Source organism: Elephas maximus, chromosome 7, assembly GCF_024166365.1.
Source record: "Elephas maximus indicus isolate mEleMax1 chromosome 7, mEleMax1 primary haplotype, whole genome shotgun sequence".
NCBI lineage: Eukaryota > Metazoa > Chordata > Mammalia > Proboscidea > Elephantidae > Elephas > Elephas maximus.
Window position 1 is genome coordinate 26,199,488 of NC_064825.1, and position 15,583 is coordinate 26,215,070.

Consider the following 15,583-nt stretch of genomic DNA (forward strand, 5'->3'; position numbering starts at 1 on the left):
CCAGCCTTTTGGTTAGCAGCTATAACTCTTAACCTCTGCACTACCAGGGCTCCATGCTTTTTGTGGTGGATAGAAAAGGTATTCTTAGCCCAGTGCCCATCACTGGTACCCTGAGAACGTGCAGGGACTGCAGCTGTGGCCCAGGAGCAGGCCCTGCACTGTCCGGGAATGACATCAGCTTCCCCTTTCCCCCGTCTCTCCCTCCAGCATCTGCTGTAGAGGTGGCAGGGCCAGCCTTGGCTAGGCTGTGCTTGGAGGAAAGGCCACCGCAGATAGCTCTGTGGCTATCCCCAGTTGGCCCTTAGGGGCTGCTCTTACTCTGGGCCTCCCCTGGGACCACACAGCCTCTAGGTCTGTGTAGAGAAGAGGAAGAAATGGAATCTCCCACAGATAAATGACTTTTTCCTCCAGCTCCCTAAGAGATGGGGGAGGGGCCCAAATGCCACCTGGGGACAAGTTTTGTTTTTATTCAAGGTATGTTATCATCAATTCTCTGTTCAAGAAAGAGCTGCTCAAATGCACAATAACAAGTTAGGATCGTAGCAGGGGCCCACTAGGCTCTGTGCACAGCCTTCCCAACCCCAGCCCTTGGGGAGGTCACCACTTTCAAGCATGAAAGACAGAAAGAAGTGGGCTAAGCCCTCCCTCTGCCTTCCCTCCTCCCTGGTGTTGCCCTTTGTTCATCTTCTCTGCAGGTAGCCTTCTGTCTCCTGGAGGCCTGCTGTTAGTTAGCAGAGCACAGCCTGGAAGCAATGTCTTCCCCTTCTTCCGTCTAGGGAGCATGGGCAGCACTGATTTAGGGGGGAGGCATGGGGCCCCCTGCACAAAGCACACAGCTTGACTGTTATCCTTGTCTCTTATTTGTTCCTTTTTTAGGACATGCCAGCAGATGACACCAAGGACAAAGTTATGCCTACCTGTAAGGTTTCATGAAAATATATATATATATGTACATATTTTCCACTTAATTGGCCACCGCATTAACTCCTTCTCTTAGGGTTTAATTTTTTTTTCTTTTAGCACAACGTGGCTTCTTCACTGTCCTTGATGAAAGGAAGAAAGCAAACGGAGTTGCTTTTATTTCCCTGAAATGAAAATCAAGCCTCAGATAGATAACTGCTTTAAGTGTTTTCTAACTTTGAAAGAAAGAAATGGGCTCCATAGAAGATGAGTTGACCATCTGTCACCTGAAAAAAGCCATTAATCTGAGCAGAAACAGTACAAACCAAGAAATGATGTGACATTAAGTCTGACAGGGACCCAAGGGTTCATTTCGGGAACAATCCTAAATATGTTCCCTAAAAAACCAAAATACCAATGCAGTGGATGCAATTAATAAACACAAGGTGTTTGGTGACATGTATGAACAACCTCGAACTGTCCAGCCCCACACGAGTCCTGTTACCAGGTATGGTCCAGAGATGAAGATTCAAAAGAATCCTCACTTAACACCATCCTAAAGGAAATAAGCTCCGGCTGAGCAACGCAGCTACTAAAAGGTGTCTATGGACATGAATCGGGATAAAGAACCCTTCCAAAAATATACACAGAAAACGATTCCAACAGAGTTAATCATATACTTCCAACTTACACTCAGTTGGATCTATTGAGTAAAATCAGACAAAATACTCTTTGTAAGATGAAGGGCAAAAACTTTTGCTTCCATTAAAATCTATGACGAAATCTTTTTTTTTTTTTTTTTAATAAAATCTATAGGCTGAATGTGAGTTTCTGCTGAGCTACAGAGACCACACTGATCTCACATTTTCCACCCCAGCATCCAAGACAGAGGCCTGAGAGGGAATCTCTTCTTTCAGAGACCCAAATTAAGTCTCCTGGGGCTGCACAGGAGCTCTCTTTTTTTAACAGTAAAGTTGTTTCCCAAGAAGTTGTAGGGTTACTATGAGTCGGAATTGACTCGATGGCAATGGGTTTGCTTTGGTTTGGGTAAGAAGGTATTGCCTTAGTAGTCATCATAGAATGGGTGCTGGAAGAAGATGCAGAGACTAAGGTTCTAGTCCCGGTTTTGCCACTAATTACCAATAAGTCTCAAACGTGTCTGTACTCAGATCTCCTCTGTAAAGTGAAAGGGCTGAAACAGAATGACGGCCTGCGTGAAACTTGTTTTGAAGCAACCGCAGATAGGAGGAGATCATGGGTAACAAATTCCATGATATTTGGCGTTTTTATCACACTGTATGCAAGAGGGAGTCTCTGGGTAGTGCAAATGGTTAATCTGCTTTACTGCTAATCAAAAGTTGGAGGTTCGAGTCCACCCAGAGGCTCCTCATGAGAAAGACCAGTCGATCTACTTCCAAAAAATGAGCAAGTGAAAACCCTGCGGAGCACAATTCTACTCTGACACACAAGAGGTGGCCATGAGTCAGAGTCTACTCGATATCAATCGATTTTTTGTATGCAAGAGAGGTGGGCAAAAAGGGTCAAACTTCACAGAAAGATGGAGATGCAGAATAGTGCCTTTGGTGGAAAAACAGAAACTGACCGACAGGAATAAAATGGAAAGAGCATAGCTCTGGGATGTGAAAGACCACAGTTTGAATGTCAGCTGTGCTGACATTTACTGTGCGAGCTTGGCTTAGTTAGCTTACCTCTCCTCATTTGTAAAATGGAAATAATAACAACCACTTCAAAAGATTTCAATGAAGATTTAAATAAAATGAAATAACATCCGTGGCAGGGCTTGGCACACAGACTGCTCTCAGAAAATGTTAGCTTCCTTCCTCCCTGACTCATGTTAAAACTCTTTCTGACCTTGAGAGGCACCAGAAGGGAAATCTGCTCCTTTCTGTTTTTATAACCACAATGGCAATAGTACCACTGAATTTCTACAATGTACCTGGCCCATAACCCCCAAAAACCCGTTGCCATTGAGTCAGTTCTGACTCATAGCTGCCCTACAGGACAGAGTGGAACTGCCCTGTAGGGTTTCCAAGGAGAGGCTGGAGGATTCGAACTGCCAACCTGTTGGTTACCAGCCAAGCTCTTAACTACCGCGACACCAGTGCTCTACCTGGCCCGTATTGCCAGGTTATGTTTCATAGACTTCTTGCCTGTCCCCTAATAAGAAGCCTAAGCAGGTTGAGTCCCCTGGGAAGAACGGATGACAGCAGAATCCTGGAAAAACTGACTGAGCATTTCTGCAACAGGAAGAAAGAATGTTTTATGGATTCACTGACAAGGGCTAATGATGCCTCCCCTGCTGCACAAATCCCCACACGCATGATGTAATGGCTGGCAAATCAGAGGGGCAGCCAGATCAACTTGCAAGGCAACAATCAGAAACACTCTAGCCAAACACTGGCTCCCTTTTGTTTTATGTGTCAGGGATTGCATACAATTTCATTTAGAAAATGTGTTCCAGAGCTTTAAGGTAAGTTTGAAAAACCACTGGCCCAGGTCCTGGAGGGTAACCTGGCATTTTATATTTTTAGGAGCATAGGAAGCAAGTGTGGCGGAGGGACTTTCCTCCAGAAATTCCGTGTCACTCCCAGAGATCCTGGGTTCTCCCCGGCCAGATTCCTGGAGGCTGTCCCAGCCCAATGTCAGCCCAGAGGTTCTCTGAAGACAGCACAAAGACAGATGTTGCATGGCTCTGGCCCTGCCTCGAGGCCTATGACTCACCAGGATGACTGAGCCTCTCTGGCAATAACACAATTCTCTGAAGGCTCCACGAAGCCAAGAACAAAACCTGGAGGCTTGCACATTTCCAGGACTTTCCCTGGTACTTCACAAGAAATGCAGACCTCGTTGACCCACATTGGGCCTCACAATGGAGCAGGTGATACTAGCCAGCATTGGGAAGAGGTGAGGCAGGGACAAGAAAGTGTGGAGGAAAGATGCTTGGGAGCAGGTAGGTCAAGCCTTTGCAATGTGTTAGCTGAGGTGGCTGGAGGAGGGTTGTGCTATGGGCCTTGTGGCAGCACTGTTGATCTTCTGGCCCTGCTCAGAGTCATTTCTCTTTTCTATTGAGGCAACGAAATAACCAGCAATAAAAGTTTGTAAGTGCACCATCAGTTACAAGCTGTGAAGGCAGAGTAGGGAGTATTGGAAAGTGAATTGAGAGGCAATAGTCTACGGGTTTTTAGCCTGTGGTGGTTCAGGGTTACAAGGAGCTAGGCTCAAATTCCAGCTCTGCCCTTTATCAGCTGAGTGACCTCGCACAAGCTTCTCAGCCTGTCAGACTCAACTTATTCACTTATAAAATGAGAATAAGATTATTGTTAGAATTACATGAAACAGCCTATAAAAAGCTTAGCTTAATGTCTGACGATTAAAAAAAAAAGCTGTTGTGGAGTCCATTTCAACTCATGGTAACCTCCTATGTGTCAGACTAAAACTGTTCTCCATGGGGTTTTCAATGGCTAATTTTTCAGTAGATTACCAGGGCTTTCTTCCAAGGTGCCTCTGGGCAGACTTGAGCCATCAACATTTTGGTTAACAGCCAAGCACATTAACAGTTTTCACCACATAGGGACTCAAATGCCTGGCAATAGTATACACCTATAAATGATTAAAAATATTTTTTTTGTAATTCAGCCAATTCTGACTTTTCTCTGGCCCAGTGGGCCTTCCACTCTCCTTCTCGGTGTGAGCTTCCTCATCCCACTTCATGACTTTACCAGGTTCCCTGCTCCTAATTTCTCAATTTTGGTACCCTTACTTAGTCCTCTTAGGACCTGAATGCTTACGCTGGGCCCCAGCCCATTGCCCAAGGCCTTGCTCTTGTTTGAGAAGCCATCCTAGTAAGAGCTACCCACAAGGATTTTTTCAAATTTCAGCCACACTGACTGCTTGTCACTTCCAAAACACTTCCACACTTCCTCTTGGAACCTCCATCTTTGCAGAATGGCAATCTGGACTGGGACCAAATATCGTGGTATCCCTTGCACACCAGAAATAAGGTCCTCCGCCAGCCCCAGCAGCTCATCACCTACCTGAGAACAGTACTTCTGTGTTGGACAGATCTAGTCGCACGACTTGTTCCCCTTCCTACTGGCCAATGATGCTCCCAAGATGGCAGATATATGACACAGTGAGCTCACAAGGGGATTGGGGTGGTGTTTGGAGCAGTCACCATGAGCAGTTTTTAGCCACCCCTTTGTTACAGTGATCCTTAAGTCTTCTTTCAGCTCAAAAATTCTATAACGGTTGATTCTATTGCCTAGGTTACAGAGGCACCGGTGGACCAACCACACCTACTTCCTTCCTGTCCTCTGCTGTCAAGCTCCGGTGAACAAGCCTGGGGTCACTGGATGAGACACTAAAGGTGTGCTGAAAGTAAGTTGAAGTGATGCAGTGGTGCCAGAAGCAATTGTGCAATCAGTTGGGTTGCCATAACCAAAAAAGTTTCTCAGTTAAGGCAGAGCTATGCAGAGGACATGGCCCTACCTCCAGCTCACTCATTCATTAGTTCATCCAGTCAGTCAGCCAGCTAGCTAGTGATCGGATATACATCAAGCATTGCCAGGCTACAGTAATAGGGCTGCCGTGATGAAAAAAGCAAGACCTCCATGTCAGGAGCTCATAGACTGTTCAGCATGTAGACAACCACAAAACAGTGTGACAAGTGCTGTGACCGAGGAGCCTTCAAGGGCTGTGGCAGCCCTGGGCTGAAACCTCTCATTCAAGGTGGGTAGGCAGCATATGCAGAAAGAGATTCCAGAACAGGTGACTTAGACTGAGACCTCAGAGATAAGCAGAAACTGGCCATGTAGAAGGCAAATAGCAAGAAGAGGCTTTGCAAAGTCTCCCAGGTCTGTAAGTGCTTGATGTATTAGAGGCTGATCAGTAGAGAGGGAGGGAAGGGGTTTGTTCTTAGTAATGAGCAGCAGGACATGAGTCTAGGGAAATAGGCAAAGGCCAGATTGGGAAGGGCTGTGTGTTAAGCTAAGGAGTTTCAGCTTTATGTCATGGGCTGTGCAGGGATACTGGTTTAACAGTCCCCTAAATGTGGTTTAGGTGGTGGCGGTATAGGACACAGGAGCAAACACCTGTTGGTTTTTGGCTGTGCGGTTGTTGGTGTTGTTGGGGTGCCCTCAAGTCAATTTCAACTCATAGTTATGCCATGTGACAGACTGGAACTGCTCCATAGGCTTTTCTAGGCTAAAATATTTATGGGAGCAGATCACAAGATCTTTCTCCCAAGGAGCCACTGGGTGTGTTCAAACTGCCAACCTTTCAGTTAGCAGCTGAGTGCTTAACTGTTGTGCCACCAGGGCTCCATTTTTTTGGCTGCACAGCATTCAAATTCCAAATTCCTCTTAGGTTGGCCAATCTTCCTTTTGGGGAGTCCTCCCATTGCATGTGGTAGTCTTGGTTGGAAGATGGACCCTGGTGCAGGGAAGAAGCTCAATAAATATTTGTTGCTATATTAACCAGTTCCAGTCAAGTCGATCCAACTCATGGCAACCCTGTGTGTCTCAGAGTAGAACTGTGCTCCATAGGGTTTTCAGCGGCTGATTTTTTTGGAAGTAGATTGTCAGGAATTTATTGCAAGGAGCTTCTAGGTGGACTCGAATCTCCAACCTTTTGGTTAGCAGCTAAGCATGTTAAGTCACCCAATTTTAGAGTTGGGGCACAGCAGAGGGTGTAGTCTGGTGATTTGCATGTCTGTCTCCTTCACTCTTGTATACCAGTGCTCAACGCATAGCAAATACTCGATATTTGTTGAATAAATGAATAAGCAACAAACAAATGGGAGGCATATCCTTGCTAGAAACATCATGTGAGTACACCAACCTCAAGGGCCTTCAATCTCCCCACCTGTAGGATGGTTCCTACCACCAGTGCAGATCGCCATTAGATTTTGGGGGTGGCGACAGGGGTGAACTCTTAGGTCTGACAGGGGACCACAGCTCTGTGCCAAGGGTTATGGTTCTTAAATTTTTACACTCAGCTCTAGGAAAGTAATAGGACACCATCTCCATCATTTAATGCTGACTCACATTAATCAGATAATAGGACAAAGAAAAAGGAGGGAAGGGAACTGAAATACTCCGTTTATGCAGTTGCTTTCCCCTCAACTTTAAGAAGCCCTGGTGGCACAGTGGTTAAGCACTCAGCTGCTGACCAAAAGGTCTATGGTTTAAACCCTCCATGGGAGAAAGATATGGCAGTCTGCTTCATTAAAGATTTCAGCCTTGAAAACCCTGTGGGGCAGTTCTATGGTCGCTATGAGCTGGAATTGGCTCGACAGCAATGAGTTTACCCTCAACTTTAATCCCTGAAGCATTATTGAGAGGCTAGGTGACAAGAAAAGCAGGAACAGAGCTCCTGGCACAGGTTAGATGCTCAAAGATATTGACTAGCTCCTTACCTGGCTAAGATAACCAAACCAAAATCAAACCCTTTGCTGTCGAAGGTAAGGACTCAGTGAAATTAGCTTTACTCTCTCTCATTTCAGAGCTGAGGAAAGTATAGATTTTCTCAAAGCAACATAGCTAGTAAGTGCTAAATTCTGAATCTGAATCCAGCTCTGCCTGATTACAAAGTCCATGCCCTTTCCTGTCCACCCTACTGCTTTTGAAAACACAGACAGACAGCACCGAGCACGTACTGAGCACAGCTGGGTTGACACAATGAGGTGCAGGAGGTGAAGAATACCACGTCTATCAGGGACATCAAAAGCAGCCATACCCCCTCTGGTGTTGGCAAAATGATGAATTCCAGCATGAGACAAACAGGTTCCTTCTTCCAAAGCCCAATTTTCACTGAGGTCCATGCTTCCAGCAAGTCCTTGTACGTGCAGCTCTCAGATCAAGTGGAATTGCCTGAAACAAATAATGAGCACAAAAAAAGTGCATGAATTCCTACTGATGGTTTCTTCAAAGGAGAAGCTTTCTTGAAGGAAAGCAGTTTGTGTCTAGTCCATTATGTTTCTTTAGCATGCAAAGCCTATTGTCAAGAGTCAGGCATGTCCTGAATGTGAGCCCACTCAAGCTATGAACCGTGGTTTTCCTCTCCATTCAGTTAACAAATGTCTATGGAACATCTACTACATACCAAACGCTGGGCAAGGAACTTACTGTGGTCAGCACGTTTTATAGACTCTAGAAGGGTGATGCAAGTGGTTAAGCATTCAGCTGCTAACCAAAAGGTTGGTGGTTCAAATCTGCCCAGAGGCACCTTGGAAGAAAGGCCCGGCAATCTGCTTCTGAAAGGTCGCAGTCATTGAAAACTGTATGGAACACAGTTTTATTCTGCAACACATGAATTTTCCATGAGTTAAAAGTGACTTGATGGCCACTGGCTAAAATTTTAGTGCAGAACGCAGTGTGATCTCAATTTTATAAAAAACAGTTATATCTACGTAAAAAAAAAAAACAAAACAGAATGGAAAAATTTGAACTAAAAAGTTGGAAGTAACTACCATCTATTGAAATTATGAGTGCTTTTTTAAATTTTTTCTGTATTTTCCACAATAAGCATGCACTACTACTTTTGTAATCTGAAAAAAGGATACAATAGATATTATTTCAAGGAAAATCCCAGGGTCTAGAGGGACCATGGAGACCACGTTTCCATTTCCTCTTAAAAAATAAGATAGAAAGGCCTATGTCATGAGGGCTTTTGGTTTTCATAAAAAGGTTACCCTACACCATTGGTTGTTTTGAGAAGGCCAGCCTGGGAATCTCTATATATAAACTGTATCTGGGCATATTACAAATGATGGCCACACTTTTGCCCTTATTAGTAATAGATCTACATAACATGTAACAGGTACTCAAATGAAAGTGGTTGAGTAATTGAACATGACTGGGATCCAGAGAGCGGGACATCCACCATGGCAGAAATCCCTTCATCCTAATTCGGATGGGCACCGATTAGCATCTGTTACAATCAGACCAGCTGGCTTGATTGGGTCTTTAGAAGGCTGGTGGAGCTGCTCGGCGGGTTCCTGAGCTGCTTGCCTGACTACAGACTGGTGGATTTACTCATTGCCTTGGAACTTCCTGCCCAGAGAAGGGTGGTACTCGTGGGGGGTTGCAGCCAACAAAAAACCCTGATAAAATACCAGGGGGCGTCAAATATAGCACTGGATGTTATTGAGTACTGGCTTGCGAGGGATTTGTGCTCAATCCAAGCACCTAAAAGTTTAAGAAGGAAATCCTAGATCAGAGTGGCTATAAAACCAGTTGCTGTTGAATTGATTCCAACCCATGTTGACCCCATGCATGTTAGAGTAGAACTGTATGGCATAGGGTTTTCAGCTACTGATATTTCAGAAGTAGATCGCCAGGTCTTTCTTACGAGGCACCTCTAGGTGGACTCGAACCGCCAACCTTTAGGTTAGCAGCCGAGTATGTTAACCGTTTGCACCACCCCGGGACTCCAGAGTGAATTTACCACAGTGCAACAGTGAGAACACTAGACTTAACAATAAACCCAGATTTTGGCACTAACCAGCCCCTAGGTGACTTTGAGCAAATCGCTTTCTCTCCCTGGACTTAATTTCCTCCATTTTAAACGAAGGAATTAGGACTAGATGTAAAAATCCTGTTCAGGCTTCCAAGACGTGCACTCCGTAGTCACACGGCTTTTACACACAAAGGCAGCCTATTCTCCCACCACCAGTGGACCTGAAAAGCTGTGTCATTTATCCATTAGCAAACTAAAACATCAGCCTCAGCATGTGACAGGTGGCTGACTGGGGCTACAGGCAGTTTGCCATGGAAAAAGATATGTTTTCTGTGCAAAACTAAAAACATGTGGAATAGAATGGAAATCCTGGGCCATCATCGTTTAGTCAAATGAACTAAATATCCAGTATTTTGTATCTTCACTCACTATGAAATAACACGAACAATAATACTGTTGCTGTTTGCTGTTCAGCTGATTCTGACTCGTAGCAACACTAAACCACAGAGTAGAATTGCCCTGTGGGGTTTCTAGGTTATAATCTTTACAGGAGCATACCACCGGGCCTTTTCTCCTGCAGAGCAGCTGGTGGATTCGAACCTCCAACCTTGCAGTTAGCAGTCAAGCATTTAACCATTGCGCCACCAAGGCTCCTATACGATACTACATCCTTAAAGATAACATTCATTTACAATAAATGGATAATTCAAAACAATGTCGTCCTTGCCGTATCCTTGAGAAGTGAGCTGGAGATTCTAATAGCTTTGGTGGACAAAAATAGGGCTTTACTGATTAATTCCAGAGTGGTTTTCAAAGGAGATCCACCATCTCTCCAGCCACCCACTGGCTCCAGGAAACAGACATGCAAGATGGTATCTTCTGAACGTATAAGATTAGGCTCTCACATCCACACATCTTATTTTATTAATCTAAACTACATAGGTTCATGTTGAGTGTTTTATTAACTTCAATCTGCAAACCCTGCTGGTTTCTCCAATGCTTGAATTTCACGCCTAAGCTTAGGAAAGCCAGGCACTAAATGTGAAATGAAATTGCGTCAGACCCGAGTATTGCAAGGAAGACTTTAATCAGACACATCTGTTACTGACACCCCACCACCATCGCTTCAGTCACAGGAAGCCCCAGAATTGCTCGTGAAACTCTAGAGCCTAGAAAATATTTTCCAGGCTCCTGGCCATATAAAACCACTTATTCGGTTTTTTTTTTTTTTAAATAAAGTATTTAATATCTATCCAAGTAAAAACTCTATCAAAGACTAAGTCCATGAAGAAGAAACTAAAAAATGTAATGCAACCGTTGGAACAGATGAGGAAATACTTTCCTCTAAAGCAGTACGTGGCAGCTCAAGCAATAGTATGTACAAACAAAAACAAAAAAATAATGATAATATGTATGGTAAAGTGGGAAGGGGTGAGTGGGAAAGCTTATTGAGAATTTATGGTTGTAATTCTAACTTTGATAGCTGATGTTTTAGAACTAAGCTTCATCTATAGATGAATACCACAGTTTGTGGAATACTGGTACCTTAAGAGCACATAGTAGGAACACCGGTAGGGCAAAGTCAAGAGCTGGGCTGCTAACTGAAAAGTTGGCCATTCAAACCCACCACCCACTCCGAAGGAGAGAAGACCTGGCAATCTACTGCTGTAAAGACTACAGACCAGGAAACCCTATGGGGAAGTTCTACTCTGTCCCATAGGGTTGCTGAGTCAGAATCAACTCGACAGCAAACAACATGAACACACAATAGATATTTAATAAATATTGGTTGGTTGGATGAATGAATGATTTAAGATTTGGAATGATGGGTGTGGGTGTGAAATCCAGCCAGGTACTTGAGGAATGAGATCCCACTAAGTAACTAAGGAAGACCTGTCTATCCTGATAGGGTGGTGCACCCCTAAGCAAGCCCAACATACCTTTGGGCTGAAGGAGGCTTGGTCCTCTGGTTTCCTTAAGACCAGGGCTCTCCTGAGACTGACATATTCTCCTATCTTATGTAACTGCCTCTAGAGCAAGCCATCCAACCAGCTAGCTGCCTGAGCCAGAAACCTGGTTATCCTTGATTAATTGGCCATGTCACACATCCACTCAATCACCAAGCTTTGCCCGTTCTAACTTTTCAAAAGTCCCAAGAATCCACCTGAACCTCTCTGTTCCCATTGTCTCAGGCTTAGTTCAGCCTCCATCATCTTTCACCCAGACACTACAATGACTTCAGGGGATTTTAGGTCTTCCTCTTCTCCAACCCATTCTTTATAAGTTAGTTGTAATAGTATTTCTAAAGCATGAATCTGATTATGTCACTACCTGTTAAAGTAGTCCAGTGACTCATTATTCCCAGGAGAAAGCCTGGATCACTTAACTTGGCATATAAGTCCCAATTATAGCAAAGTATGTGCAATCCCTCAATAAGCTCCCCTCTTTTAGTCCTTTGCACATTCAGCCATTCTTAGAGCTCTAGCTAGATTGTTCTTTCCCCACCCTCTTCACCTTGATAACTACAACTCATTCTTCACACCCATCTTAGATTTCGTTATGTGTTCCTCAGAGGCTCCTGTAGTCCCCTGTTACAGCGTTTACCACATGGTATTGTAATTGTCTGTTAATATGTCTATATAGTTCATAATATACAAACTTCTTGAGAGCAGAGCTTCTCCCTTAGTATGTATGTACCCCTGGTGTTTACACTTAAAGCAACCAACTGCTAACCAAAAGGTTGGCGGTTCAAAACCACCAGTGGCTCCAAGAGAGAAAGATGTGACAGCCTTGGAAACCTTATGGGGTTGCTATGAGTCGGAATCGACTTGACAGGAATGAGTGGTGTCTATCACAAGATAGACAGAAAATGTATGCTTGTTGAAAGAACGAATCCATATATGCATGAATGGTAATGTTTGGCATACGCAGGTCTCAGCTTACCAAGTTTGCAATCTCACCCACCTCCTCTGTTTCTTTGGCAATTCCTCTACCCAATAACCACACCCCATCTGCCTCTGCTTTCTGGCCCCATTCTCACCACTTCATCCAGTCTAATTCACTGAGATTCCCCAGGTATGCTCCCACTTCAAACTGCATACTTGCCCCTCCTCGTAGCACGCCACTAGAGTCCCTGTTACGCATATACCTGCCTCCCTCACCAAGCCTGAGATGAAACTACACTTCTGATTACCCACAGGAGGCACCTGCCCTCCTGATACAGCCAAACCACACCTTAGGTTCTAACCAACACTTCCAGGGCCACTTCTGGCAGGGAGGCTTAGTCTAGAAATACAAGTTAAAAAGAACCAGGGCCATGCTCTGACTTTGGTTTTAAGCTATTGCCATGATATGGCTCTATCTGAAGGAATTAATTAACTAGAAGCACCATATTTGGGGAATTGATGGCATGTTCCATCAACCAGACACACAAACAACCACTGGTTCTAAAAAATATAAACACCCTCACAGTCTACTTGCTGATAGCTAATATTATAAATCAAGCTACACATAAATGTATACATATTGATTTACAAAACAAATTCATTAATTCATTTGATAAACATTTACTTGGTGTCTCCTATGTACTAGTCATTGTGCTAAACACTGAGGATGAATATTGTCTCATCCTTCAAGGAGGTTTCGAACTTGTTGGGGAGACGAATAACTGGACAGGTCATTACAGAACAATGGGCTAAGTGCAGGCATAGAGGTATGCACGGGGTAGACCAAGGATCTGCAAATAATAATAGAACCTGAAAGTTGGAAGGGACCTTAAGGCCTTTGGTCCAACCCTAGTTTTATGAATGAGTCCCCAGTATATGTCCAATCAGCCTATACTTTAATACTGCTAGTAAGGAGCTTACTTCCTCCCTAGGCATCCCATTACATTTGTGAACACCTCTGTGAAAAACTCATTTTAAATTCTCAACACAATATTGATATTCGCCAGTAATCTTCAGTGCTGCTGAGTTGCTCCAGGACCTCTTGCCCCTTGTTTTGCCCTTCAAAAGCTGCTTGAAGGTGAGATATTCTTCCAGAGACATCAAGATTTCACCCCAGCTCTGAGGGCCTCCTAGCCTTACAAATCTGGACCTTAGTCTTCAGTGAGTCAGTAATCAGAAGGAATGTTTCATCTTGGCCACAAGTAAAAAAAAAAAGGGGGGTGTAAATTATCTGGGCACACCCAGAAGATAAACCTGACCACTAATTGAAGCAAGAGAGGGAAGAAGTCACACAATGGGATCTTTCTTCCTCACCAGGAATACCTAGCCAAGATCGCCATCATCTAGGTTTGGTCTAGTGTTACCAACACAGGAAAATCCAAATCACAGGTGACCTCATGGACCACAATGGAATGGAGGACAACTTCCTCTTAGGCTGTCCAAAGGGCTTGGCTCTGATGAGATTCAATTCCTAAACTTGGAAGGTTGCTCTCTTTCTAGTTCCAGATAGTCTCACTGAAACTTGATAAACATATCAAAGTATACACCTGAGCTCTTAATATTCAAGTGATAAAATTCAGTGACATTTATAATACAAAACTGTTAAGCCTGGTTGGAAGAGAGGGATACTCTAAGTAAAAAAAAAAAGAGAGAGATACTCTAAGTATCCACTGTGAAAGAAAATAGCTCTTTCCACGTTGAATAAAAGGATGTGAAATGCTAGATGGATAGAATCCTCTTTAGCCTAAATGGCTAAAGTTTAGAGAGCTGAGATGATTGTTCTGGGCTTCTTATTTGTTTCTAAGACTACTTACCAGCTTTGTAGAGCCGGAAACTTTAAGTAACTTGAAAACCATTATTTCAAACTGGCTTATCCAACTGGGCAGAGTGCTTGTGAAGCTACTGTGAAATTTATTGATATTAATATTTTAAGTATTCCTATAAATAATTTATGGTACTACTCTCTAAGGAGCTGTGGCAACAAGCGTATTTTTAGGAAACCAAATTATGAGGTTTTTTTTTTTTTTTGGTAGAACTTTCAGTGACTCAGGCTTTTCATCTTTAAAGTCAGTTCATTGAGATCAAGTTCAAAATTTCCCCCTACCATGAAATATTCCCAGGCAAGTTATTTCCCTCTACCTTTGTGCTTCTCGGAATTTTTTGTATTCTGTTAGGACAGTGGTTTTCCACTGGATAATACTCTGTTTACAAGCTGATTGTCTTCTCCATTAGAAGGTCCTTAGAACGAAATCATGTCTTATCCACCTATCCGTTCCCACTGTTAGCATAACATCTGACCAGACTAGGGCTCAGACAATGCTTGATGGATGAATGAGGACCACCCTACTTACATCTGAGAAACTCAAGTGAGTCTGTAATCGCAAACCCTTCACATAATGAAAGAGCTAAATCAACAATTATAATAAAACATTCGTCCCCAAATATTGCCTCCCAGACAGCACAGTGCCCAAGGACACACTGATGAGAAAAGAAAAAGGAAGAGAACTGGGTTTTCATATGGTTTGGAATCTTTTAAATTGACCCTGGACAAATTACTTTATCTCCCTGGAGCTCAGTTACCTAGTGTATGAAATAAATCTCATAAAGCCCACTATTCTATCTTTGACAAGGTTTTGTGAAAGTCAAGTGTCAACTAGAAAATCACCAAAACAGTACACAAATGCATAGCACTGTTACTTTAGCAAATTTGCTTACAGACCTCACTTGGCCATGCAGGACTGAATTCCAATTTGGAGTTGCCCAACTTGGGAGGTGACACAGCAAGTGGGAGGCAACATAAATGTAGTGGGTAAAAGCAAAGATTTGGCAACCCATCTAAATTTAAATCCCTGGCTCACCATATACCAGCAGTGATACGTGAGCAAGATATATAACCCCATTGAGCCAAATTTTTTCACATCTATAATATAGGATCATTGCACACACTTTGTCACTTTGTGGGATTGTTGTAAGATTAAGAAATGTTTGAAATGTACCTAGTACACTTCCTGGTCAATAATAAAATCTCATCATTATTAACTCTTGAAATACATACACTTTGGAAATGATTTAGCCCCCTCCACAAACCTCATTCTACGTGGAAACAGAATAAACTGTGAGGAGACACTAGGAAGCAGCCATTTGCCCCTAAAGGAAGGGCTGCCAGCTAGAACACATTTCCCTAGAGAGGAATACATGTGAAAAGTGGATAAGAGCACAAATGCGAGTCAGCTGCTGTGTGCCTGTTCTAGAAAGGGAGG

General features: G+C 43.5%; 1 protein-coding gene across 3 annotated transcripts in view; it reads right to left on the reverse strand.

Moving 5' to 3' along the window:
- The window catches only part of AMOTL1 (angiomotin like 1), a 178,713-nt gene that overhangs the window by 151,242 nt on the left and 11,888 nt on the right, over window positions 1-15,583 (reverse strand). For all 3 annotated transcript variants that reach the window (XM_049889505.1, XM_049889503.1, XM_049889504.1), the window contains exon 2: window positions 7,657-7,790. In XM_049889505.1, coding sequence (XP_049745462.1) covers window positions 7,657-7,741 — 85 coding nt within the window. In that variant the 5' untranslated portion in view covers window positions 7,742-7,790. The remainder of the gene's footprint in view (window positions 1-7,656; window positions 7,791-15,583) is intronic.